This window comes from Jaculus jaculus, chromosome 4, assembly GCF_020740685.1.
Source record: "Jaculus jaculus isolate mJacJac1 chromosome 4, mJacJac1.mat.Y.cur, whole genome shotgun sequence".
Lineage (NCBI taxonomy): Eukaryota > Metazoa > Chordata > Mammalia > Rodentia > Dipodidae > Jaculus > Jaculus jaculus.
Window position 1 is genome coordinate 34,314,851 of NC_059105.1, and position 26,347 is coordinate 34,341,197.

Below are 26,347 nucleotides of genomic sequence, written 5' to 3' on the forward strand. Positions count from 1 at the left end.
CTCCAAGTGGCCCACCTTGGAGGCTGCCCACTTCATCGTTCGGATGCATGGCTGGCTAAAGGAGAGGGCAAAGCTTTGAGTGGGCAGCTACCAGGGATAAGCTGGGGTGACTCCTCAAGCTTTGTTTATCATTAGGCCTCAAACTCCTGACAGCTTCCCTCAGTGGCGCTGGGGTGATGCAATTTGGCAAAGGCAAAACCAGCTGGCAGGTCTTCGGGGGTGGGGGAGTCAAGCGGAATTTTTGAAAAGGTTAGAGTTTAAGGCTGTTCTGCAGCCTTCTTCATGTGGCTACTTAGTCTCACCCAGGGCCACTGGGAGTTAACTCTACTCGCAGCAGGTGTGAGAGGGGAGCAGAAGCATCTAGAACCCTCCTAGAGCTTGCTCTATTTTATTCTTTTAGAGGGTGTTGGGGTTTAGCCCGTGCTGGGAGGAGGGGATGTATGGTGGGAACTTCTGTTCTCATCAGTGAGAAACAAGTGCTTCCACAATGGACATCAAGAGCCAAAGACAGGGGCTGGAGAGATGGCTTAGCGGTTAAGCGCTTGCCTATGAAGCCTAGGGACCCCAGTTCGAGGCTCAACTCCCCAGGACCCACATTGGCCAGATGCACAAGGGGGCATATGCATCTGGAGTCCATTTGCAGTGGCTGGAGGATCTGGCGCACACGTTCTCTCCCTCTCTCTGTCACTCTCAAATAAATAAATAAAAATAAACAAAAAATAAAAATAAATGTTTAAAAAAGAGCCAAAGACAGGCCTCAGGATTGTGAACTTCTAAATTATCCTATTTCAGGGTTAATTTGAGGGGCTGTATTCAACTGGGAGAGAATTTTCAATCTTAAGTACTTAACCTCATCCCCCCCAAAAATAAAAAAGAAAACACTGCATATCTGATACATGGTTAGAATGGATACATTCTCAGGCTTATTTTGAATGAAATGAGGAAACTATCATTTGCAGGCAGGAAGAATAAAAAACAATTATCAAACCTGCCCATTAAAATCATACATTGGGAAGCAAGCATGTTGGCTCACGCCTTTAATCCCGGCACTCGGGAGGCAGAGGTAGGAGGATCGCCATGAGTTTGAGGCCACCCTGAGACTCCATAGTGAATGCCAGGTCAGCCTGGGATAGAGTGAGACCCTACCTTGAAAAACAACAACAACAACAACAAATCATACATTTGTCTTTAGTGACACCATGATCAAAGCGTGCAAAAGCTGAATATTCAAGATCACCAAGAGTCTCAGAAATTTGAGTCTTGCCGAAATCTGGCTAATCCCAGACCTTGATCTTCAATATGATAAAAGAACATTTTTTAAAATGTACATGTCTATTTCATGTGAGGTTTGTCCATAGAAAGTGGAGCTTTGAGTTACCATGCTGGTTCATGCCAGTAATCCTAGCACTCAGGAGGCGAAGGTAGGAGGATTGTTGTGAGTTGTGGGCCAGCCTGAGCTACATATTGAGCTCCAGACCATCCTGGGCTATAGAATGAGACAATTTTTTTTTTTAAAGCTGGAGGGAGATTTGAGTTTCAGTGGGTGATTTCATACCACAAGACAACAACACCCATAGTGCATCTTCTTGGTATATATTTCCTAATACCTTAGCAAGTGGCACATGAAGGTATGAAAACACTGAGGACTTGTCCAGAGTTGAGCGTGGTTTAATCACCAGTGGTGAACTCAGGGGTAGAGAACAGTCACTACAAGTTGTAGGGATCCTCTATCTGGGAAGGATCCTCCAAATTTTCCTTTCAGAAATGCCAATGCTGGACGTGGTGGCACACACCTTTAATCCTAGCACTCGGGAGGCAGAGGTAGGAGGATCACAGTGAGTTACAGGTCACCCTGAGACTCCATAGTGAATTCTAGATCAGCATGGGCTAGAGCAAGACCCTACCTCAAAAAAAAAAAAAAAAACAACTACACACACACACACACACACACATACATACATACATACATAAATAAATAAATAAAATCAGATATCAGGACAGAAAAAAAATTAACTTGGACTTCAGTCAAAAGAACATTAGAAAAATAAATAAATAACACCACACATTTTCTATGGATTCTATTTCTACACCACTTTTCAAATTCTTTGCCAAAAAAAAAAAAAAAATCCCATCTATTTTGCACGGAATTTGGTGATTTGAGATCTTCGAAGTTTGCCACTTGTTTTTGCTGTTCTTTTTATGGGTGGATGGTGTGATGACATAGCAAGTCTTTGCTATTCATTTAGGGCGCACATTCCAGCCACATACCCCATCTGTCTCTGCATGGTAGGTTTATGTCTCCCAGCGTCATTATGTAACACAGCCCGGAGAAAGTAAAGCTTCCAGAGCCTTCTGTATGGCTGTCTGTGTATCTGTGTTTACAGTTTCCCCTTTCTTTTCATGAATCTGACTGGCAAGCATAGCTGTGTTTGTTTGGATTGCTCCAGCAGGACCACCCATTTCTTTCATGTTCTGTGGATGGCGTAAGCTGTGCATTTTCTCCCAGGACTGCAACCAGAGAAACAGGGGCGTGAGCTGAGGCACCTAGCGGAACGCACACCTTCCTAAACTCCTCGGTTTTGACTTTTGTTCCTCCGCACACGCCTGTGCTTTATCTTTGTAGCGTTCACTTCCATGCCGAGAGCGGCTCTTCCAGATGGGCACGAGGGCAGGTACGGATGGCCCTGGGGAGGCTCCTGGGCTCTGGTCTTTGCACACTCCCAGCAGAGTAAACAGCATGGCTGCAGCAATCTCTTCCAGAGGCAACCCTAGTCCTTAAAGCAAGCTGCCCAGTGTTCCAGGCCCGAGCTGCCCACCTTCCGTGGCTGGCACCATTGTTGAAGGCTTGTTTGTACACACACTTGCTTCATTCAGACTCTACTTCAAGCATGTCACCAAAATAGCAAGGCTGAATTATGATACTCTCTCGTGTGTTTTTATCTTTCAATATCCTCCTTTCAAGCTTGCACGATGGGTGAAGTTAACATTCCCCTTTCCCCTTTGCTGTGGCTTTCTGGAGAACACGGGTGTCGTGCTGGGCTGAGCACTGAGACAGGAGTCATGAGAACAGACGTGAGCTGTGGGGCCCAGCTCACCCTTGCTCTCGCTTCCCTTGGCCAGCTATCTTGCGTGGCTGTTCTTTCATGCTTAAGGGAGTGGGAGCTGAGAGAAGGCTCCAGCATGAGGGACGTGTCTCCTCGTAGATGCCAGAGAGCCCGCCCACTGTTCTGTCACCTCCCGAACTTCCGCGTGGGGTCTGTACCTTCACTGAGCATTTACTCACTGTGCAGTTTTCCTTTCACTATCACCCAGCGATGCTGATGTGATAAGGATGCATGCACCTGTCTCCCCCACAAACGGAGGGAAAAAAAATCCTGCCTTATTTCTTCTGTTTCTCTGCGTTGCTCCTAGTGAAGGATGCTCATTAGCTCTGAGTCTTGCAAGGACCCAAGGTATTGTGGTCCCAGTTATTCGGGGGTCTCCCATCAGCCCCCAACCCCAACAGGTCTCAGAAACACAAAACAGTCGATGGGATCTCACCGTGGCCAGAAGCATGAAAACCCCTAGCAGATGGGGCACCCTTGGCCTGCGCCCCGTGACAGCTTGGGCTCCCACTCTGGCACAACACAGGACTCCTGATCCCATCCCTTCATTTGATTCCATCCTCTCAGGCAGACACATCCGACAAATATTTAGACAGAGTGGATATAAAAAGTGCTTTCAGCAGCTACCACTTCCTTTCAAAAACTGTTTAATGAAAAAGAAAATATATATGAATAGTTCCCCTCTCACTGAACTCGACAGGCGCCGGACTTGGGCCTCCCGATGACAGGGCTAACAGCTTAGCCTTGAATCAGACTCCACGTCCACGTCGGAGTTGTAAAACATGGGCTACCAGAGGAAGGAAGTACTCAAAGATGGAATGGAGCCACTGAGGCGGGGAGAGGGTGGGGCAAGAGAGAACTGGAGGCTAGTCCTCCCTCAGCCCCTACATAGTGAGGGCCACCCATGCCAGAAAGCACGTGCTACACGTGTGTGTGGAACTGAAGCAGTGTCCTGCCAATGGGAGCCCGCTCTCCCCAGCCTTGAAAGTGAGCACTGGCCCAAATTCTCAGGGCCTAGGGGACTCTAAGGACAGTCAGCAGTCAACTCAAGAGAAGCCTTATGTTCCCTGTCACCTTTTCTGCCTTTTTTTTTTTTAACTTTTTGATGGTTTTGGTGGGGGGGGGGGTTGTCTACTTGCAAAGTAGGGCTCAGTGAGAAAGGGTGGTGAGATGGATTGCCAAAGGGAAGTTTTAGCAGTCATAATTTAATTGAAAAGCAATGGCTGACCCTATATGGGGGGGGTCATGGTGAGGTCTTTAGAAACTCTAAACAATGAAAAGATTATGTCCTGCAGCCCCATGTAATTCCAGAGAAAGGCAACATTAAAAACCATGAAGTCATTGGAACAGAAGTTCAACCAGGTTTTGCTTTTTCCCATGCAGCTTGATTTTTTTTTTAAGAACACACACACACACACACACCATCAGGTTCTTTCAAGAAACCTTGTTACCTTTATTGGAGATTCCCACTCTGGTGGAGATCCGGCTGTCCTCTCAAGTGGGATGAAAGCCTGGCCTGGCTTTTGGTCCCAGGGTATCCCTCAGGCTCACCTTGGACCTCTCTTCCAGGTGACCACAGAACTCATCACCCCGCTCAACCACCACCACCCCCATCCCACCTTCTCTGTAAGATGCCCACCCCGGCGTCCACCCCATGCCCGCACACGCATACGGACCTGTCTTGAAGATCTCATAACGCAGGGAGAAGCCTGCCCCCTGCCGGGCGTAGTCGGATGTAAACTTGATGTACAGCACCGAGCCCGAGGAGAGGATGGTGGGTGGGGCGATGTTCCCACAGTGCTTGCCCAGAAGGTCTGCGGACTCACTGTCCCCGTCTCGAATCTCAATGAAGTCATACCTAGGCGGGGAGCGCACAAAGGCCACGGATGAGGAAAGATCATTCTGAGGAGATGGGGAGGACCATTGTCCTTTCTGGGCACTTCCCATTCATTGATGGGCATTCGGGTGCTGTGGAGGGATCAACAAAGGGCACCGCCAACACAGACGCAGGAAGTTGCTTTATTAAAGCCACAGAGAGCGAGTGAGTGAGTGAGTGGGGTGGAGGCCTTATCTCTTGTTCATGTAAGAGCGGTTCCATCTTTCTATCAAAGACCTCAAAACAAACACTGTTTTCTGTCTTTGGCAGCACCCTTTACATTTTTTTTTAAAAAAAATATTTTATTTACTTATTTATTTGAGAGTGAAAAAAAAGAAGAGAGAGAGAGAGAGAGAATGGGCACACCAGACCTCTTGCCTTGTGCATCTGGCTTTACACGAGTACTGGAAAATCAAACTCTGGTCCTTAGGCTCTGCAGACAAGCGCCTTTAACCAGTGTGCCATCTCTCTCTCTCTCATTCTCTCTCTCTTTTTTACCATCATGACCTCTTTAGATCTTAGTCTGTACTTAGTTCTGTGTCACTGCAAGTTACTGAAACCCTTTCAACGTCCATGCCTTCATGTACGATAGGAGGAGAAACATACTCACTCCAGAGGACTGAGAAGGAAACTCAATGACAAGCTATATGGTAGGTGCTGGGCACCATGGCTGGCCCACTGGAGATATTTCCAGAGCATTTCTTTCACTGCCTCCCCTTCTTGTTTCCATGATGGCTGCTTCCTATTAATTACTGGTAAACAAAAATCTCCCTCCCTGCCTGAGATGACTCTTGGAGGTTCACACCAGCAGTGTCTGTCTAGTTCCACAACATGTTTCATAAACAGATTTAAGCATCAAATCAGATAAGGTAATGCAAACTTTGCTCCAAATGCCTGGTGATTTCCTGGGGACCCACATTGATGAGCACATAACTAGTAGCCTGTTCAGAGGCGGCGATGCCTTCCCTGGACAGGCAGAGGCCTCTGCTCCTTCCACACAGTCCAACTGGCCTGGCGTCAGGCAAAGATTTCTGTCTGCCTCACAGACTTCCTTGGCCAGGTTTATGGGCTGGAGCACACGCGAAGTCCTTACTTTCATCCTGACAGACCCACCGTTTTCATCTGAGGCGTGTGCTCCAGCAATCAGCACCGTACCTACAGCTCCTTTCTAGGCTTCTGGCTAATCCATGGGAAACTTCCTCCTAGCCAGCTCTCTTCCAAAACCCATCCGTCTCCCTCCCTCCTTCTTTTCCCCTATTTATTTGCATCAACCTAAGAAAACAACACATAAGAAACGTCCTTTTTGGTTCATTATTTATTTACTTATTTGAGAGCGACAGACAGAGCGAGAAAGGCAGGTAGAGTGAGAGAATGGGCGCACCAGGGCCTCCAGCCACTGCAGACGAACTCCAGGTGCATGAGCCCCCTTGTGCATCTGGCTAACATGGGTCCTGGGGAATCGAGCCTCGAACCGGGGTCCTTAGGCTTCACAGGCAAGACCTTAACGGCTAAGCCATCTCTCCAGCCCAAGAAATGTCCCTTTTTTGTTAAGAAGAGGGGCTGGCAATGTGGCCTTCCGTGGGATGTGCCTGTCACACACAGGTCTGTGACAACTGGGTGCCTGCGGAAGTGGTTGGTGTAAGTTAGAGAGGCCCCTGAGGCTGCATTTCAGCTCCCGGGAGCCCTATTTCAGGTGGCACAGCTACTTCTGAATAGACAGATCTGTGCAGGGAGAAGAAGGCAAGTGCTCCCAGTAACCGCTCCTTCCTTCTGAGACGCCGAAGACCAGGTTCCTGCCGCTGAAGGCCTGGCTTCCTGGCTGACGCTGCACCTCTCTGGAGAGGTGGAGATGGCAGCTTCCTCCGAAGCTCTGAAGACATGAGCTGATCAAGAAGGCCCCGGCGTGAGGGCTCAGGGCTCAGGTCTGGGGTTTGCTGTGTGGGAGATGGTGCTGACTTGGAAAGCAGGTTTCCTGGCTTCCAAAACAAGATTGAAAAAAACATCCTCATTTAACTCCAGGGGAAACTCCCCATCCCTTCTGGAAAGCCCCTCCCTGAAGTGCCCCAGCTGAGGTAAGCTCTGCCCAGCGGTCCCAGCCTGCTGAGCAATGGTGATTCCCCAGCAGGGTAACCCCAGGTCAAGCAGCCCTGATACCCTTATTCACTCATCAGGGACTCCACAGCTCACCTGAAGGAAGGTACCCAAGGCCCTGGGTGCAGGAGTCCCAGCCAGAAGTAGTCAGCACTGGTTTGGATTGCACCATGACTACCTTTTATCTGGGGGCATGTGTTATGTGTCTTTAATAAGCTAAATAAAGCTCTTTTTAGTATTTTTTTTTCAAGGTAGAAAAGCTGAGAAAAATAAGCTCTGGGGCTGGAGAGATGGCTCGGTGGTTAACGTGCGTGCTTGCAAAGCCTAATGGTCGGGGTTCAGCTCCCCAGTACCCACATAAAGCCAGATGCACAAAGGGGCCCATGCATCTCAAGTTCCCTTGCAGCAACAAGAGGCCCTGGGGCTCCCAACTCACACACTGTCTCTCTCCCTCTTTTTTTTTTTCTTCTTGCAAATAAATAAATTAAAAAAGAAATGAGAAAAATATCTGAAAAAAAAAAAAAGCTCTGAATCTTTTTAAGTCCCAGAAACAAGAAAAATAACAATAAAAGTAGGGATGTTAGGACCTTTTTCCTTGGATTATTATAAGGTTCACATGACTGAATTTAGAATATTACATTGCCTGACACTCAGTGTATACTTAAAAAAGTTAACTGGCTCTTCATATTTTCACATCCATTTCAGAGACAACCAAGTTAAGCTATGGAGTAGATGAGCCTTGCCCGAAGAGAGAGAGGGGGAGAGAGAGAGAAAGAGGGAGAGGACACCAATGAGCAAGTACTAGTAAAAGTGGAGATGTAAATCTGTTTAAACATTTTGGAAGGCATTTTTGGCAGAGTGTGACAAAAGTGTACATAGCCTTTAATCTAGAAGTCCTTCTGTCAGATTTTTTTTCCCCCATGGGGTAAAGATGTACATGAATCTCTGTATACTTTTTCAAAAACGTGAAAAGCGAGAAGATACTTTGCTAATAAATAGCATCATGTTGAAAAACCCAACCATAGAGAGTGAATAAATCAATTTTGGTTGGTTTATAAAGAGAAATATTCTGTCACTATAGAAAACAGTGCTGCAGGTCTAGATTTGTTTTTATAGAAAAGAAAAAATGATATACTGTCAGTGTAAAATATCAGACCTTAAAAGTATGTTTACATTTCCTTGCCTAAAGTATACAGAAAACACATGAAAAATAATATACTAAAAAATTAACAGAGAGACATCAGTGGTGGCTTTTTACCTGCCTTGTTCTTTTCTGTTTTCTGAGTGTGCATTTCTTTAATAGACTAAAAGGTTTAAAATGAATCTTCTTTCAATGTGTTGTTCAAAATTGAACAGCTGAGGAAGGTAAGCTCTTAAGATTTAGCCAGACTAGGCATGGTGGAACTCACCTAAATCCCAGCACTTAGAGTTGAGGCGGGAGGATGATGTGTTTAAGGCTAGCCTGGGCTACATGGTAAGACTCTGTCTAAAACAAACAAACAAACAAAAAGCATAGCAGATGAAGATGTGACTTCATCATCATCATCATCATCATCACACCACCACCACCACCATCCATCCATCTCACAGAAAGAAGCGAGATTGCCTACATGGTACGTCAGAATAACACTGGGGCCATGGCCCATACTCAATGAATAATTAAAAATAAAAGCCAAGAAACAAAACAAAAACAAAAACAATACCAAAAAAACCCCGGTTTTGTGTTGACAATTTCTCTAGGACAAAGAGAGGCCCTGCTATCCCAGGCTGCTCCTCAGCAGTGGAGGGTTTTTTTGTCAGCTTGCCCAATCACCCGTAGAGTCATTTAGAGGATTAGCAGAATCAGCCAGGAGGCCAGGCTCCTGCAAAGGCAAAGGCCATGGCTGCAAGCTTGCCTCGACTTACTACTCAATGACTAGATCGCCGGCCAGCAACAAATACGTTCTTCCTCCCCCACACATATGGTGAAGGAACTGCCTTTTTGAGAAAAGGGTCCCATAAGCCAATCGTGTGTAAATTCTATCTCTGAGCTTGTTAGTTAAGCTCCCTCCCTCTCCCCCCCCCCACCTTTGGTGAATCTTTCTGTGAAGTAAATAATCAGCCCTTTCTTGAAATTCAGAGGAAAACTGATTTTCCAATCAAGTTTGCTTGAGGGGGAAGCAACTTAAAGAGTTACATTTTGGCTGCTCAACTCCTTCTCCCTCTGAGGTCCTTTCTGTGTCCTGTGGACAAACCCCACTTAACCACGTGGCCTTCCGGCTGGGCTTTTGATATAAAGGGCACACTGCAAGAGACATGCTGATTTCATACAGAATGTCTCATTTACCCCCCATGTGACAGACTCATTTGGGGAAATTTTTTTTTTCATTATTATTAAGGATTTGCTACAGCTGGAGTAAATCTCCTTAGAAATTTCAATGTTGTCAGGTTCATTTGTGAAAAGCTTGGTGGAGGCTCAGGAAGTTTGTGGCCTTGGGATAAATACAGGCTTTGCATCCAGCCTCGAGTAAATCTCCAGTGTTTGTTTGGTGAAGGAATCTGGGGTACAGACTTAAAGCTCACCCCAAGGACAGCCAAGTGGGGTGACTTGAAAGCTGCTCCTCTTAGTAGCATATTACTTATTTTCTGGAAGCCAACATTAACTACTAACAGATATATTAACTACAGTGTTTGCATTTCATTATTCATAATCTCTCTCAAATGAAAAATTCCTTTCAAAGCTTTAACACTAGCTCTTATTATTTTACTTGTTTATTTTTATTTTATTTTTCCTTGAGTAGAAATAGCCATCTCTACCTGATTCTTCTTCTCTCTCTAACATAGTTGAGTGTCCCTTCACTGGGATCCCAGAGGCGCACATCTGCATCGGGAGTGTTTGTGCTTCGATATTTCTCAGCTTCCAAGTCTTAATTTCTTTTGCCTAAACTCATACTGGGGGCATGGGAATCTTGATGGTGGGGTTAATTCTTGGAGTCCATAGGAGAGAGATGAAACAGTAATCGCTTCATCTCTTCCTCCCATCACTTTGCAAACGTGGAAAGATCATCCCTCGTGTCTGGACCGCCTCTTCTCAGCAGGACCCTGGGGCTCCGCAGGACCCTGGGGCTCCGCTGGCCCATGCTGCCTGTGCTGGAAGTCTTCAAGCTGAAGCCCTCACCCCGAGCAGGATGAAGACTTCGCAGTCCAGGCCACCTCTGCCTTTCTGGGTGCGCGTGAGAGGATTTCCGTATCAAAAATGGAGTCCTTAGGTCCTGCACCCAAGTCCCGAAATCATAACCTTTGCTGGCCAAGCTTCCCGTTGTGACGCTTGTCTCAGAGGGCGTTAATGACGTCACACACAGAGCCAGCTCCTTCCTGACCCCGACCTTTGCCCTTGCTTTGTCTTCTGCTTCTTGTCCTCTTCCTCAGTTCTGTCCCCGTGGCTGGCTGCTTCCTTGTCTTTCAGGCTGACATGCAGATGTCACCTCCTCTGCAAAGCCTGCTCTGAGCGCTCAGTTTCACCTGGCATACTGTACCCCCCTTCTCTATCTCACCATCCAATGGAACGTTCTAGCCAGCATGCTTGTGCATTTGTTAAGATCTGCCTCTTATACTAGAGGAGGAGCAGCATGCGGCCAGGACGTGCCTCTTTTCTGCTGGGTCGGTAATATTTTCTTGGTACTTGGCACTGAGTGTTGAGTGAATAAATCAACCAGGGGCTGGTGTTGGACCACTGCATGTTAGGGAGAGGTAGAGTGTGGGGTGTCTTCCCAAGGGCTTGGCGAGCTGGCCCATGGTATACCTTCTGTCTTCGTGCCCCAACACATCCACTGAGCTATTCTGGCTGTATCTAAATGTTGCTTTGTGACACAAAAACACGAAATCTAACATTCTGTGGGGAAGAAACATCTCAAATCCCGCTGACAGCATTTTCACTATTAGCGGCAAACAAATCAACTATAATTAAAATGCTGTCAAAGTGATTTGAGATTTTTCTCACACTTTCAAAGTTCCATATTTCATGAGTAGATTATCCAGGCCAGAGAATTTGCCACCTCCTGGGGTGCCTTTCTTCTAGGAAGCTCAAAGAGTGCTACAGACACTGTCTTATTAATCCCTACATTAGAATCTGCCGAGAAAATTGGAGGAGAGACCATCACAGTCGCATGCAACTTCCAACAAAGAAGTTGCCTGAGACATGCCGAGGCTGCAGGTGGGTCTGCACAGTGCATAGGTTTCTGGCCAGAGCAGGCCCAATGCCAGGCCACCTGCCTGCCTTTTCGGTGTCGTCTTCATGGAGAAATTGGCTCACTGTCAGATGGGATTAGTTTTTTTTTTTTTTTAAAGTCCATTTCATTTCCTTGAATTTTTCCTTTTCTATGTTACCATGCATTTAATAAGAAACTGGTCTAGCAATGGAGAGTGATTGCATTTTATTGAGCCATTACTATGGGGCCAGGCCCTTGATTTAGGTATTATTTCATTTAATCCTAATTGAACACACACCAGGCTCTGTTATGATGGCCATTCATTTGCAGATGCAGAGACTGAAGCTCAGAGAGGTTAACAGCCCATGGTCACAACGAGGAAAGGTCAGAAATGGGTTTTGAGCCCAGGTGCCCTCACTCTGGGCACAAAGATCTCATCTCCCTCTGTCACCAGTGAATGAAAAACCCGACTGCCAGAGTGCAAGGGCATGAGCAGGACCAGGTGAGAGGGTACCTTTTGGTCTCAGGTTTCCATGGAATGGGCATAAGTAAGAAGGAGACTTCACAGATTTGGCTCTTTTTAATCAGTCGTCCAGATTAGACAAAGGCTTTGAGAACATGCCCAAATTAATAGACAAATCACGACTGGGAGTAGTGGGCAGATTTGAAATTCATAGTTTCAAGATCTGCCCAGTAGAAATGCAGCTTGCAAGTGTTCAGATGGGGTAACATATTAGTTTTTGTAAACGCAGTATTTTTATAAGTGCATGCACACCCGCATGCGAACATATGGCTCATCGAGTGAGAAAATAGAATGCAGTGTATTTATAAGCACTTAACGTATCAGCCACATATTCTGAGGTCCACAGATTTCCAGTAGGGTCCACAAAGGAGTTTTAGTTGGGCTGGGGAGACATTGTGTTCACATGCTGAAATGTCTTTCTATGCGTGCATATTTTCCAAGGGAAGGGGTCTGTGTCACAACAAACCTGAAACTACATTATGTAAATACATATCCAAGAGGGGGTGGGAAGTATAATGGGTGGGCTTTGTGGAAAGAGACAACTAGCCTGTGGCATTTGCAGGTGGCACGGCTATGGACAAGATGCCCACCCTCTCTGAGTCTCAGTTTCTTCATCTATAAAATGGAAGTGACAGCTGCCACTTCTGGGGATTGTGGAAAGACTGCTGAGGTACCCTTGGGCCCAGTACACTGCCAGATGCCAGAGAGACTGGTTTCATTTAAAAAATATATATATATTTAAGAGAGAAAGAGGTAGAAAGAGAGAGGAAGACAGAGTACAGGTGTGCCAGGGCCTCCAGACACTGCAAATGAGCTCCAGATGCAAGCTCCACCTTGTGCATCTGGCATATGTGGATACTGGGGAATTGAACCTAGGTCCTTAGGCTTTGCAGGCAAATATCTTAACTGCTAAGCCATCTCTCCAGCCCTTTTTTTTTTTTTTATTACAATCACCATTGTGCTGAATCTGGGGGAGAGCAGAGTTAAACACACAGCATGCCAGAGACACTGGACGATTACATGAAAAGCCACAGTTGCAGTCTCAATGCTGCCAACTTGGGGCTGGGTTTCTACAAGTTCCGCTCCCACACAAATCCATGTACTTGAGTTGTGAGATTTTATTTCAGTCTTGTGGTTCTGAGCCCAGCTTCTGGGCCCCAGGCTGCTGGGCAGGAATGAGTTCAAAGCCACTTCTCTTCCATTTGCTGGGCATTGAGTGGCTGGCAGGGCTCACACTCTCCCACCACTGATGAGCTAAGGTACATGAACTGCTCAGGACAACAGCTCAGTGGCTGACACAGTCAGTGTGCACTGAGTAGGTATTTGCTGCTACAACTGTCATTACCTCTCTGCCTCAAAGGCCCCAAACAGTTCCACATATCTACGGCTGTTTGTGTATCTGCATTGGTGCCTGGGGCCATTTTGCACTTGCATTTTCTTCATTTCCCCCCACCCCACCACATATCCCTAATATTTGCAGCTTTTTCTTTGCAGCTCCTTCACAGCCAGGGTCACCGCTGCTCTTTACAAGGAAGGAAATCTGACCACCCAGAAAAGGAAGTATGCACAGAGAATAACCCCAAAACAAACTGGAGGAATTATTCTAAAAAAACTTGAAGGCAAAAAAAAAAAAAAAGGAAAACTAACTAATAATATCTATTTATAATCATTGCTTGTTTTTCCTCAGAAGCCCCAGGATGATGGAGAGGACCTACGCGCTCATTGTTCCTCCAGTAGCTGGCTGCCAAGAACATTCTCACCGTGAGGAAGGAGACCGCTCCAGACAGGGTGTCTGATAACTCTCCCTGTGGGTGAACCTTCAAGAGGACTAAGGGCACATAACAAAGCCTCCAGCACTGGGCTCTGACCCTGTGGGCTCACACTGCTTCCCTCACTGCCCCGGCTCCCCAGTGAGGTACATTCCTGAGGCCACATGGCCACAGATCTGCTGGACTCCTGGGCCAGCAAGCACTCTGGAGGCTATTTGGATGGAACATGTTTGCTTATGTAAGGGCTGATTTTCTAGGCAACTAGTGCCAGTGTGAAGCTGAAGGTCTGGGGACAGCTGAAGGCTTGTGTTTTCAGCACAACTGTCAGAGCTTCTTTCTGTCTTCACTATCTACCCTCTGTCGTCAACTTCAAGAGCCCCTTGCCAGCATCTTGTGTGGAGCCAGAATACAAAGTGGGTAACAGTTGACATCCATTTCTTTCTCCATAGAGGTGATAGAAGCTGCTCTTGCTTGGATAGCCAAGGTAAATCCTAGCAGAGCCAAGACTTGCTAAATCGTCCCCTGTTGGTTTGGTTCTGTCATGCTTTTTTCCCTCTGTTTGCCTCACCTCGTAACTGGACATAGGGGTCATATCTCTTTGCCTCTTGGGATGGGGTGCAAGGGACATAAAGCAGTCGTTGAGGGAAAAGTGGAGCACATCACCCCTGGGCCTTAGTGTGCTGGCAGCCTCCCTCCACTTGGCTGAGTGAACGTTTCCCTGTGGGTCAGGCATCCACTAACTCTGGCTCCCGGAGGACCCAATTGTGACAGCAAACTCCTAACCTCCCTATCTGTTAAAAAAAAAGGGGGGGGGGGAGCCCGCTGGGGACAGGGGCGGTGGGCACCAGGGAACCAATCACTGCTTCAAAAAGTCCTCTTGGTGTCCCAGGTCGTCAGCTTCACAGCCATTTTTCTACACCCTTTGGCTGGCCTCCCGTCTCCTGGAAGTCAGGAACTTGTCTAAGAAACATGCGCTGTGCAGAAATCCAAACAGAGGCCACTTTGGAAGTAGGTGGCAGATGTGACAGCTCAATTTTGGAACCTGCTCTCTCAGAGCTTCAGGTTACAGAGCTCAGAGCTTCTCCTGGTTTCAGGGGCAAAGTTGTCACTGCTGTGTGGAAAGCACCAGGGTGTGGAAATGACAGGTGCACATGAATGTCCAAGCAGGAAGGGGGGGGGGGTTGGGCTGTCGCCACGCCAAGATAGAGATTCTGAATATAGCTCTTCGTGGCTGGTCAGCTGGAACTGCTTCCTCCTCCCAAAGTGCCACTTGGTCCCCGGGTCCCCAGTGCAGCATCCTGAAACACTATGGTTATACCCAGTGTAGGTCAGGCACTGTGTGTCCCGCCCCTGGCCTTGTTACACATCGAGATGTCCCCTCTGCACTGAAGTTCAATGTTTGCTTGATATGGAAGTACCGGATCAGGAATACTGGGTGCTATTGGGCTGAAGCCCATGAGACCATGACGAAATATGTCTACAAAGGAAATGAGCTTCTGTAAGAAGGGAATCTGATTGCCGGAAGTCTCCAAGCAGGATGGGACTAGAGTGAGTCAGACCTGAAGGACCTCCAGCTACCCTGAAGCCATCAGCAAGCTATTTGTTTTGTGCATGGAGCTGCTGGCTGGCCGGGTGGTCACCATATTGCCATGACGAACATGGGGGTAGAATTAGTGCCAGGAATGAGCTGTAGGGGCGACATGGGAATAAAAGCCCTAGTGGGAAGGGTCTAACGGTGGAGACCCCCAGAAGAGAAGTCAGTTCCCCAGTATTTAATCCAGCAGCCATTCTCAAAATGGTGGACCAAATCCCATATCTCTCTGGACCTCAGTTTCCCAATGAGAGCATTTCCCAAATAATAATGATACCTGCTTACCCTCCTGCTGTTCTCAAAGGGGTGGCACACAGATAAATCACTTTGAACTTTCAGATGAAAGGTGCTCTTATAAACCTGAGGTCTCATCAACTGTAATTGTTACAGTAATTATTTTAATGATAATAATGATGATAATGGGGGAGGGGGTGGGGTGAGATGAAACTTCCTACCTTGAGACCAAGAAACACTCTTCCATGCAAACCCATACCATGTTTCCTTCTGCTCCCAGCCTGCCTCCATCCCTCTCAAACTGCCAGTTCCTGGGCTAAAATATTATTTACTCCTTTCCTTTCCAATAAAACAATTATTTGTTCCACCGTTCTCCTGCTCGCTCACCCTGTGGTGTTTCTGGCTTGGCCCTGACAGCTCAGCCACGGACTGTTTACACGTCTCGCTCACCACCCAGACTCCGGTTCAGCTCCATTGACACTAGAGGCAGGAGCATTCTCTGTGTGTGAGGAATCAATTACTTCCGCTGACACTCCATTACTGGCCTTCACATCTTCGAATTCCAGATGGAGAAGAAAGGTGGGAGGCATCTGACGAAGGTGGTGGGGGGCGGAGGTAGAGCTGTCCAGGGGAGTAGGAAGTGGGTGATGGGGTGAGAGGGGCAGATAGAGACTAAGTCGGGCCTCCAGCTTGTTCTTAAAGACACAGAAAGATCTCTCTTTCCTTGATTGTCCTACTGGCATCCACAAGTGACCACGTGGCAGGAAGACACAAAGCAAAGGAATGAAGGGATGAAAGGAAAAGAAATCGATTGTTCAGGCTATCTAAAAGAATTGGAGGCCCCAAATTCCTTGGTAGTGGATGGCAGATGACAGCTGTCTGTCACCACACTGATACCCACTGGCTTGTGGAAGCTGCTTTGGGCTTCTTAGCTTTCAAACCAGACTCCTCTTACTACCGGTGTGCTCTCCCAGTGCCTCACTAGCTCCTTCTGTTTAATGGGAATAATACTAGTCCGAGCCCCACAGGTTTCTATGGGAGGTAAGACAGCACCTGGTGTCTTCAAAAACTCCGTAAATGTCTCCATTGTCTAACTGACAACCTCCTCACGAGGCCTACACACAGCTGAGTCCCTAACACAGCAGAGCTGTTAGGACTTGACACCTGCCAATATGCTTGGCTGCAAAGCTAGGGAAAAAGGCATTCAGCAATCATGCGGGCTTTCTTTTATCATGTGACCCTCCCAAACCCAACCCAAGCCAAGCCCATGCCTATTTCTTTTTCCCCTTTCTTCTTCTTCTTTTTAAATTTAATTTTAACCTAGCTAACATTTTTCCAGGGATTTTCCTTGTAGGGGAAAAAATTTGATTATGTAAATTGAATACAACCATCTATCCTGCAATCAACTGAAATGAGTTGTGAGGCACAAGGTCCCATAATGAAGGACGATTACGAAAGCTTTTTTCTCGAAGAAAAGACAAGGGCAGCATAACTATTTTTATTTTCTGTGATGATTTATCTAGGCAGGAGTAGAAAACTGGAATTAAGTTATCTCTTGAGTTTCTCTTCATCCACAGGTTTAAATCTCATTCCACAGACAGCAAAGAGTTCCCCCCCCCCCCACAATACTCACGAATACAGGAAAACACACAAATCCCTTTGTAGAAAATGCTCATGTCTTAACTTGGTGTCTTTCTCTGCTTTATCCCCTCCATTCCTTTATCCCTTTCTCAGACCCTCCGAATTTCTCAAGACAAACTCTGCCGGTGTAATTAGATGGGAGAATTACATGGAGTTACATGGGTGAGATGCTGGCCCACTGGGATCTCTGGGTTTCAAGAAGGTGCCAGAGTTGAGAGGCAGAACGAGTGGGGTTGTGTATGATAAAATCTCCAGTGATTTTATCAATCAGAAGCTAAAATGAATTGCTAGGAAAGATGCACACAGTGAAGCTTGCAGTGGCAAGAGTTACGATTGCAACATTGCATATTTAAAAACAAAAGGCCAAAAATAACCGTTGTCCCAACTGCTCTTTAACCTTAGTAAGAGGCTGAGAACAATCTCCTGCTTCTTGGGAGAGCTCGAGGCTCTGGCCGAGGGCGTGCTCAATGGACGTAGCAGGGGTGAGTCAGCAGCTAGCTGGGCCTGGGTTAGCAGCGCTGGTCCCATCATTGCACCAGGTACCTGGAGGTGGGTCTGTTTCTGTCACTGTTGCAATTCGAGAAAAAGGACTACTGCTCTCACTGGTTCCCCGGGGATGGGAATGTTTCTGTGGTGGGCAGGCAGGAAATCTGTCACCGTGTCAAGAGTAATCAACCTGAGGATCCCTCCTGAGTGAGTACAAGACACGCTCTTGCTCCAGAGTTCTCTACTTGGGCCTTGAGTTCTGAGACCCCTCCACCCCCCATGAAGCCACACCTCCAGCTGGGCAATTTGGCCTCCTGCCCTATACTTACAGGAAAGAAAAGAGGTTCAGAGTCTGTAGGAGTGAATTGATGAGAAGAGCTTAATCCTGCTCATTACCTGAACATTCCCAAGATGAACCCCACACTCAGACACTGTACTAAGGGTTCCCGGGCATAGGGAATGAGGCTGTAACACGCTATGGTGGTCAGGGAAGGTGGGCTGCGGAGTCTCCATAACTTCAGTCTGTCCTGCTTCCTGACACTAGTCCCTCTGCTAAGGAGGTGGTGGAAGTCGCCTGGCCAGGAAATCAAACTAAGCCACACTGCGCAGGCCCTCTTTCTCAGGAAGTGTGTTTGTATCAAGTCACAAGGACACTTCTTGCTTCCACCCTTAACAGTGCTCATGGGGAAGGAAATGGAGTTCGGGCACATTCCACGATGGCTTCCCAAAGAATGCCATAAGAACTTTCTCGCTTCTCACTTTTTGGTGTGGAGCTTTCGGCCCGGACCTCTGGCTATGCACACGCTGCTCTGCTTGGATCAAGGCAGGCATCAACTCCCCCAGGGAGCCTCCCTGGGTCTCCCAGCCTAGGATGGATCTGGATGCTTGAGATTCATATAAGGGGCCTCTGTCATGTCCTAGCCATAGCACATCGTGTCGGGGAGGGGAAGGCAGAGAGCATGCTGAAGACTGAAAAGTTGGTTTGTGGCTTCAAGACTCTGCTCAGCTGCTCCAGAGAGTGGGACTGAACACCAGTTGCCTAACCCCCCCTTTTTTTTTCTTCCTCCTCCTCCTTCTTTTTTAATTTTCTTTTGAGGGAGTGGGGGGAGAGAGAAAAAATTGGCACACTAGGGTTTCTAGCCACTGCAATCAAATTGCAGACACATGTGCCACCTTGTGTGGCTTACATGGGATCTGGGGAGTTGAACATGAGTCGCTAGGCTTTGCAGGCAAGCACCTCAATTGCTAAGCCACCTCTTAAGCCAGCCCTGCTTAAACCTTTTGAGACCAAGTTTCTTCATGTATAAGGTAGGAAGAGGAGCGGACATGGGGCTTTGTCGTGAGGATTAAATAAGATAAGGATGACGTGTTCTGAGTGGTGTCAAGCTCAGAGGTGCTGCTCCAGCATGGGCAGCTTTCCATCATCTCCTTGTTTTGCTCCCCCTTCTCCTAAACCCTCAGGTCCTTGAAGGGGCAGCGAGTACAGTTTTCTTATGCCTGCATTCTCAAAGCTGGCGTTGTGACTGGTTCGCAGTAGGTGCTTATGACTTCCAGAGGGCTGCGTGAACAGCCCATGGTTCCAGAGAGGTTAGGACATGAATAGCTCGGATTCTGTCCTCTTTTATTCAGTACTGTAACCTCAGATGCAGGAGTGGGAACAACAGATGTGTGTCTTTCAGCACTGGCATACCTTCAGGCTCTCCTATGCCCTGCCTCTCCAGTGGAAACATATCAGCAAACCACCCCCATACATACGTACTGGGCACCCATCCCAGGCTAGGTGCTGCAGGAGTTCAGAGATGAGCTAACTGGTGGTCTGTGCCCTTGGAGAGCTTATTCACTTAGGGGCAGAAGCAAGCAAATCCAGGTGCTATAAAACGCTCTGGGGTGTGGAGCAGGGGCTGATAAAAGAGAAATGGAGGAACTAGGAGCCCAAGGGAAGAGGAGGCAAGGAAGGAGGGAGAGTCAGAGGCAGGGAACGCAGGCACACTCATGTCAGTAGAAGAGTGTGCTTGGCTGTGGGATGGCTGTGTTTGCTGGGTGCGTTAGGAGGTGGCCAGATTACTGAGGTCTGGTTCCTCTCCTCTGTTTACCATGGTTAATTTATCAATCCAGAAAGCTGCTCCTCGTCTTACGATACAGTCACCTACTGTGAGGGAAACAGACACGTCTGAGTGGGTCCCTCTGCTGTAAGTCAACACAAGAGCATCTTGTTTATCTAGAACACTTGGCCAGAGGCCAAACATACAAGTTCTTCAATGGGGCGGGGGGGGGGGGGTGCGGTGGGAAGATCAGCAGAAAAGATTCTGAACATCTGAACCAAAGCTGAAAGCCGCATGTGCGGTTTCCCTTATGGTCACTTGGGAGTTGCTCCGTGGGCCTTCCCCTGCGGTGACACCAGCTGAATGAAGCAGACTTTCTTTTCTGGCCGTGCATGGCACCAGCTTAAGGCAAAGCTTGGAAACCGGAACTCAAGACTTTCTAACAGACTGCAAGACTTCCCAAGGAAAATTGACGTAGCAACCAGGCAAAAATAAGTTAAATAAGAGGGAGGCTGGAGGAAGAGGTTCACTTCCAGCAGGAAGTGAGAGCCAGGGTTCTGGTAGGAAACGGTCTCAAATTCTCCCGGGTGCAAAGATGCTAACACATTCGGTCATTTGGTGTGCAGCTATGTGAATGAGGTACATCAATTGTGTGTGTGTGTGTTGGGGGGGGAAACTGAGGACTTAGAAGTTTAAAAGGTTAACACATATTTAAATCTAAACTGGAGCCTAGCATGGTGTTACCAGGTCTCAGTTCCAAAAACCAAAAATATAAAGTTTAGAATTCCATTCCTGAATCATCAAGAATGGAGCAGACTCCCCTTAAGTGTCAGTTTTGTTTAAGAAGACATGGAATGTGTCATGTGATTTGGAATGTTCTTTCCCAGAAACCCTTAAAACCACTTTGGGGACTTTAAAGGAATATGCTAAATATACTAACGTAGCTGGAAATCCACAAAAGTGGAACATCGCTCTTTGATAATAGTGATAATTTTGAAATAAATAACTTTGCTCTGAACCTAACAGATGAAATCCTAACTTACTTGTGATGTGTTGGCCTGAATACGTAACTTTCCAAGTCTTCCTCATAACCTTTCATCTCCTGAAAATGTCTTTCAAGATATCCATCTGGAAATGGCCAGTTGTTAAGAGGACCCAGGCTCTTGATTTTAGTTTGCCGTGGTTCGTTAGGCCCCCACCATGCCGACTTGGGGACTCACGAACAAGCCGTGTGGGATGATAAGCTGGTGAGTGCTTTTAAAAACACATACTGCTCAAACTGTAGCAATGGAAAAATACTCAGCTTTGTATGTGTCTTTCTAAAACCATAACATCCAACCCATTGGCTGATGAGTCAAAGGAAAGGCCTCTCTCTCTGTCTGCCCAGGCTGCAGCCTTCTGGTGTCCTCTGCTCCCATGGGATGAAGAGGCTTGTCTTTGTTTGCCTAGACTGTCCCCTCCTCTGAGTCCTGTCCTTTTGTCCCTCCGCATGATACCTGGCAATGCCACAGATGCCTCTGTTTCTGCCTGGAGCTGCTACCCAGTCGCCAGGACAGCATGTGGTAGCTCAGGGTTTGGCTCCCTGTGGATGGCCCCGAGGGAGGAGTCAGGGGAAGCTCCTAGAGAGGGTGGCCTTGGATAGCACTGTTGCAGGCAATGCTGAGGCTTGTGAGTGAGATTTTCCAGGCAGACAGCAAGCTTCAGTGGAACAAAATGCTATAGTGGTGATGGGGGGGATGATCTGTCTGGGGCTTGTTCAGCAATAGCCTCGACCTTTGGGATGGAGATTTCAAAGTACACACAAAGACAGGCAAGGGCTTAAAGGCCACAGGTCAGGTGAATCCTTCATATCACGGCCCAGGCCCCAGGTCAGGGGCAGGCTTTGCAGTTAATCTTGTGCACAGAAAGCAAAAGAGAAAACACATAGGCAGGCATGCAGGAATGCCCCTTTTCTGCCTTTCCCTCCCATTTCCTCCTTTTATCTTTCTTTCTTTTCTTCTTTCTTTTCTTTTCTTTTCTTTTTTTTTAGTTTTCTATTTGAGAGAGGAAGAGATAGAGAAAGGAATCGGAGAGAGAATGGGTGCACCAGGGCCTCTAGCCACTGCAATCAAACTCCAGATGCATGCGTCACCTTGTGCATCTGGCTTATGTAGGCCTGAGGAATCAAACCGGGGTCCTTTGGCTTTGTAGGCAAGAGTCTTAACTGCTAAGCCATCTCTCCAGCACCCCCTTTTTTTGTTTTTGAAGTAGGGTTTCACTGTAGCCCGGGCTGACCTGGAATCCACTATGTAGTCTCAAGGTGGCCTCGAACTCACAGCGATCCGCCTACCCCTGCCTCCCAAATGTTGGGATTAAAGGCGTGCACCACCACTCCCCATTTCCTCTTTCTGCTAGGGGGCTTGTGCTGCCCACTCACAGTGGGACAGTTGAGGCCACTTTCTTTTGGGAAATAGCCATCGTTGAGGCCTTGAGAGCTGAATCCAACTGGAACAAGTCCTTGAGACGCAAAGGGAGAGGAGGCTGACTCCCTTTGACTGTAAGTGCTCTGCACACCTAGCAGCTTCTTGAAACAAAAATGAAGTATGAAAGAGAGGGGAAAGAAAAGAGCGTAAGGACATAGCGTCCAGAACTTAATAATAACCAAGATCTAGTTTCTCATAAGACAGCAAAGCAAGACAGTGGAAGACAGAAGGAAATGAGCAGAAGGAATATCCAAAATACCTGAAGTGAGAGGCTCAATATAAAGATGAGTGAGAGAAGGAGAACGGGACACAGAGGAACCATATGGTGGCGCTGGGTGGAGGAGAGTTACCAACAAGGCTGCCTGGACGAGGCTTAACCCCAGCGGAGCCTTTCTGACAAGTGGGTTCTGGGGTTGAAAAACAGATTCCAGAAAGATTTTGTTTTCTGACCTTCCTGACCTTTTCGGTAGAGAAGCCAGAAGCATGGCTGGGGGAGTGGGGAAGAAAACAGGAAGTTACTTAGTGAGCTTGAGAAGGTAAGAGACAGCCTGTAATGTGCCTGCTTCTGCTCCTGAGACTCCAGCCAGAGCAGGGCCTGTCTTGGCACCGTTTACTGCCAGAGGCTCTGGACAGGGAGTGAGTTCTTTGCGCCCCAGGGGCTGGAGCATGGTCCCCTGGCCTTTCAGTACTTCCCAGTATGTTTGGAGCCAAATATAACTCACTAGCACCCCAATTCAACCTTCCAAAAAGCTGGGCTCTTTCTCTCTGGCACTGTGAATATACATAAAACAGCCTCTTCGCAATATCCCCTGGAGATTTGCTGGCATCAGCAGAACCGAATTTGGCCCTCCATCCCGAGAAGATGCTTAGTCAAATTTCTCTGAGCTTAGGCCCAAGGGCTCTCTGTTCATTATTCTGCAGCGTATGCCAACCTTCTGCGGCCAAGCCAGAGGCAGCAGGACCCAGAACACCTTTTAAAGAAGCTTCTCTAATCCACATTTTTGGTTAAGTTCACTGTCAAGGAAGTGGAAGCTTTGAGATGCTGAGTCAGCATGTCCCATGTGTGCTTGTAACGCAAAAGGGAACTGATGTACTATGTCATCCAGGCAGCCAAGAGTGGCCCTGGAATTAGAAACTCCACCCTATGACTCTTGGTCACATGCGACATCCATCTGGGAAGCCCTTTGGTTTTCAACACGGACTACCTCTTGTTAGGAGGAAACCATTCCATAGGTGCAAAGTGGCCTTAGGAGGATAATAATGACTTCAACTCACCGGGCCTCAGGGTCTAATGCTTGTTCCAGAGGGGCCCGTTTCCTTCATGAGGAAGCACTGGCCTGGACTGAGGTCTGCTCTGCAGTGGAGGCCAGGAGTGTTGATTGCTCCCTTATATCTGGGCCACCAGCTGTCCCCTTATTAGTTATTCAGGAATCAGATTACAAGGATGCTCAGATTGTTTACTCGACACATGAGCACTAAACACTTATCAGAAAACTTATGGTCCGAAGACCAGTGAGTTCCTTGGCACTGTGTTTGCTGCACTGAAAATAATCACTTTGGTTTCAATGAAGAAAGTACTTACGGACTGGAGAGATGGCTTAGTGGTTAAGCGCTTGCCTGTGAAGCCTAAGGACCCCAGTTCAAGGCTTGATTCCCCAGTACCCATGTTAGCCAGATGCACAAGGGGGAACATGTGTCTGGAGTTCATTTGCAGAGGCTGGATGCCCTGGTGTGCCCATTCTCTCTAACTGTCTCTTTCTCTATCACTCTCAAATAAATAAATAAAAATTTTAAAAAGTTGAAAAAAAGCCATAAAAAAGAAAGTACTTACAATAGCACACCTGACAGCCCGTATACACCTGCATTCTTTTTTAAAAATTGTCTTTCTTATTGTTTATTTATTTATTTGAGAGTGGCAGAGAGAGAGAGAGAGAATGGGCATGCCGGGCCTCCAGCCACTGCAAATGAACTCCAGATGCATGCACCCCTTGTGCATCTGGCTTACGTGGGTCCAGGAGAATCGAACCTCAACCCTGGGTCCTTAGGTTTCACAGGCAAGAACTAAACCACTAAGCCATCTCTCCAGCCCTACACCTGCATTCTTGACATTGCAACCCTGCCTGCTTACCTACCTCAGTTCAGACCCCAGTGTTTACATGCATTTCAAAAGCACTCACAAATGTCTAAATGTTCACCCTGTAGCTCCCAAGCCACACGTTTCCAAGGTGACTGAACTGATGTCCTGTTGTAAGACCATCGGAGTGAGTCACCTCGGGTGATACACTTCACCTCTCTGAACTTCAGTGTTCTCATCTCCCAAATGGACGTCATAATGGCACCAGCTCCTGGGGCCATGGGGAGAACAAGAAGATTCATAATGCTTGTAAAGCCATCAGAACAGTGTTTGTGGAATGCATCCGTTAGAGCAGTTTTGAGACCAGCCTCTGCTGCCCCAAGAATCAGTACAAGTTCTCACCCTCATGGACTCGGCACTTTTCACCTTACTTCCCATGAAAGATAAAGTCACCTTCAGGGGTCCCTCTGGGGTTGAGACCCACTATTGTCCTCCAGTGACAGAAGGGACAGAAACATAGGGATGTTGGGGGGGGAAGAAGGGGTATCCCCACGTTTAGCAGGGTGGTGCTTACTTGCAGTCATGCTTCTCAATTTCGAAGTGAGGGTTGAAGTTGAGGACAATCCTCTGGTTGGGTTCAGGAGCGTAGAGCACCCATTCGCAGTTCTGGTGGGAGGGATAGTCCTGGGGGTAGCCTGGCGAGGTGATGTAGCCAGCGTCTTTGGAATTGAGACGGCCTCCACAGGGTGGGTCTACAAGAGAACAGAACGCCCAGAGCACTTCAGAGAGGCTTCACCAGCCTTTCCCCTCCTGCCTCCCTTCTCCCCCAGCAGCTGAGCACAACTTTACGGACCTTTTATGGCAGTCCAGGAGACTAACCTACTTACTCATGCAGTGGAAGAGATTATTTCAGCTCATCCCTTCCCTTCCCCACCAACCACACACGCGCACGCGCGCGCGCGCGCGCGCACACACACACACACACACACACACACACATGCTCCTATTCCAGAAAGTGGTCATAAATATTCCCAATTACACGGCTGGAGATTATAAAAACAAGAAGACTGTACACTTAACAAGGCTCCCTGCTTTTTTGCTGTCTCCCCTTCTTGGCCCACCTTCTTCTTTTCGTTCCACCCTCCCATCTCTATCTTTATCTCATAAATCCTTCATTTTATTCAGTGACTCCTAGGCCAGCCCAGGCAGCCATCAGGCAGCAGCCGGGCTCCTAGAACTGCCAGTGGTGGTTTCTGTGGTACTGCCCCACCAGCAGCCTGGCAACAATTACATGTGGTGCTGAGAAGAAGCACTTTCAGCTTTGGGCTGGAACAGGCCCTGGAGGGTGATTTCAGCTTCTTCTTGTTTAAGAAAGAAAAAGCAAAACCCCCAAACATTTAATTCCATACACACCACAAATTTGATTTATCATTTCATTATACACCCAGTGGAAAAATCTGTATTGGAGAATTCAGTGACTCTAATCTCAGGATTTTGACAAAGGTGCTTTGTGTTGAAGTGATGTGCTTGCTTCTTCTGTGCTTTCTGTCACTGTCCCTTCTCTCACCACCACCAGAGAGTGCTGCGACTTTACCCAGCCATGACCAGCTGCCTGAATGGCAGAGGCTGGAAGCTCTGACGCCCCCTTCCAGCAAAGCCTAGCTGGAAATAAACAGCCTCAGTGGGCCAGGAGGGAAGGGATGACCTTCAAAGGCCGAAAAGGTGGGCGATGACATTTGAAGAATCTCATCTGTTTGGGAGAGAAGTTCTGCGATTTTTAGCAGGGGTTCTTGGGAAGTGGGGTAGTGGGGTGTTGCTTAATGCCACAGTTAGAACAGAGAGGCGCAAGAGTCATGGAGTATTCTGAAGCCTCTTGGAGACCTTCCTGAGATGTGTGAGTCTCTGAGCATCAATCACAATTTAATATCGCCATCTGCATGGAGCAGCATGGGCCCGTGAATTATGTATTACAGCTCAGCAGCCCCCCTCCAGGATGGGGTCTTTCTCCTCTGTTCCCTCAAAGAGGGAATGGGGTCATGCATTTTTAACTCTACAGGTGCACTTTACCATCCCCTGTGTCTGCTGGCATTACCGTCTTCCAGAGCTCGGTTGCAGATCTCCAGCCTGACAGGCTTTAAATGCATAAATGATGGGCAGGCCTATACAATGGCGGTGGGGACACAAATCCACACAAAGTAGCCTTTTCGGCATCTAGCCTCCAAGTGCTAGAAGGGCTCAAACTGTGCTGGGTTGAACTGCCCAGAATC

General features: G+C 47.6%; 1 protein-coding gene across 4 annotated transcripts in view; it reads right to left on the reverse strand.

The window, feature by feature from the left end:
• Nrp2 (neuropilin 2) overlaps positions 1 to 26,347 on the reverse strand; it is a 123,515-nt gene that overhangs the window by 81,668 nt on the left and 15,500 nt on the right. For all 4 annotated transcript variants that reach the window (XM_004653555.2, XM_004653554.2, XM_004653558.3 and 1 more), the window contains exons 2-3: positions 24,655 to 24,832; positions 4,781 to 4,962 (exon numbers count right to left, since the gene is read on the reverse strand). In XM_004653555.2, coding sequence (XP_004653612.1) covers positions 4,781 to 4,962; positions 24,655 to 24,832 — 360 coding nt within the window. The remainder of the gene's footprint in view (positions 1 to 4,780; positions 4,963 to 24,654; positions 24,833 to 26,347) is intronic.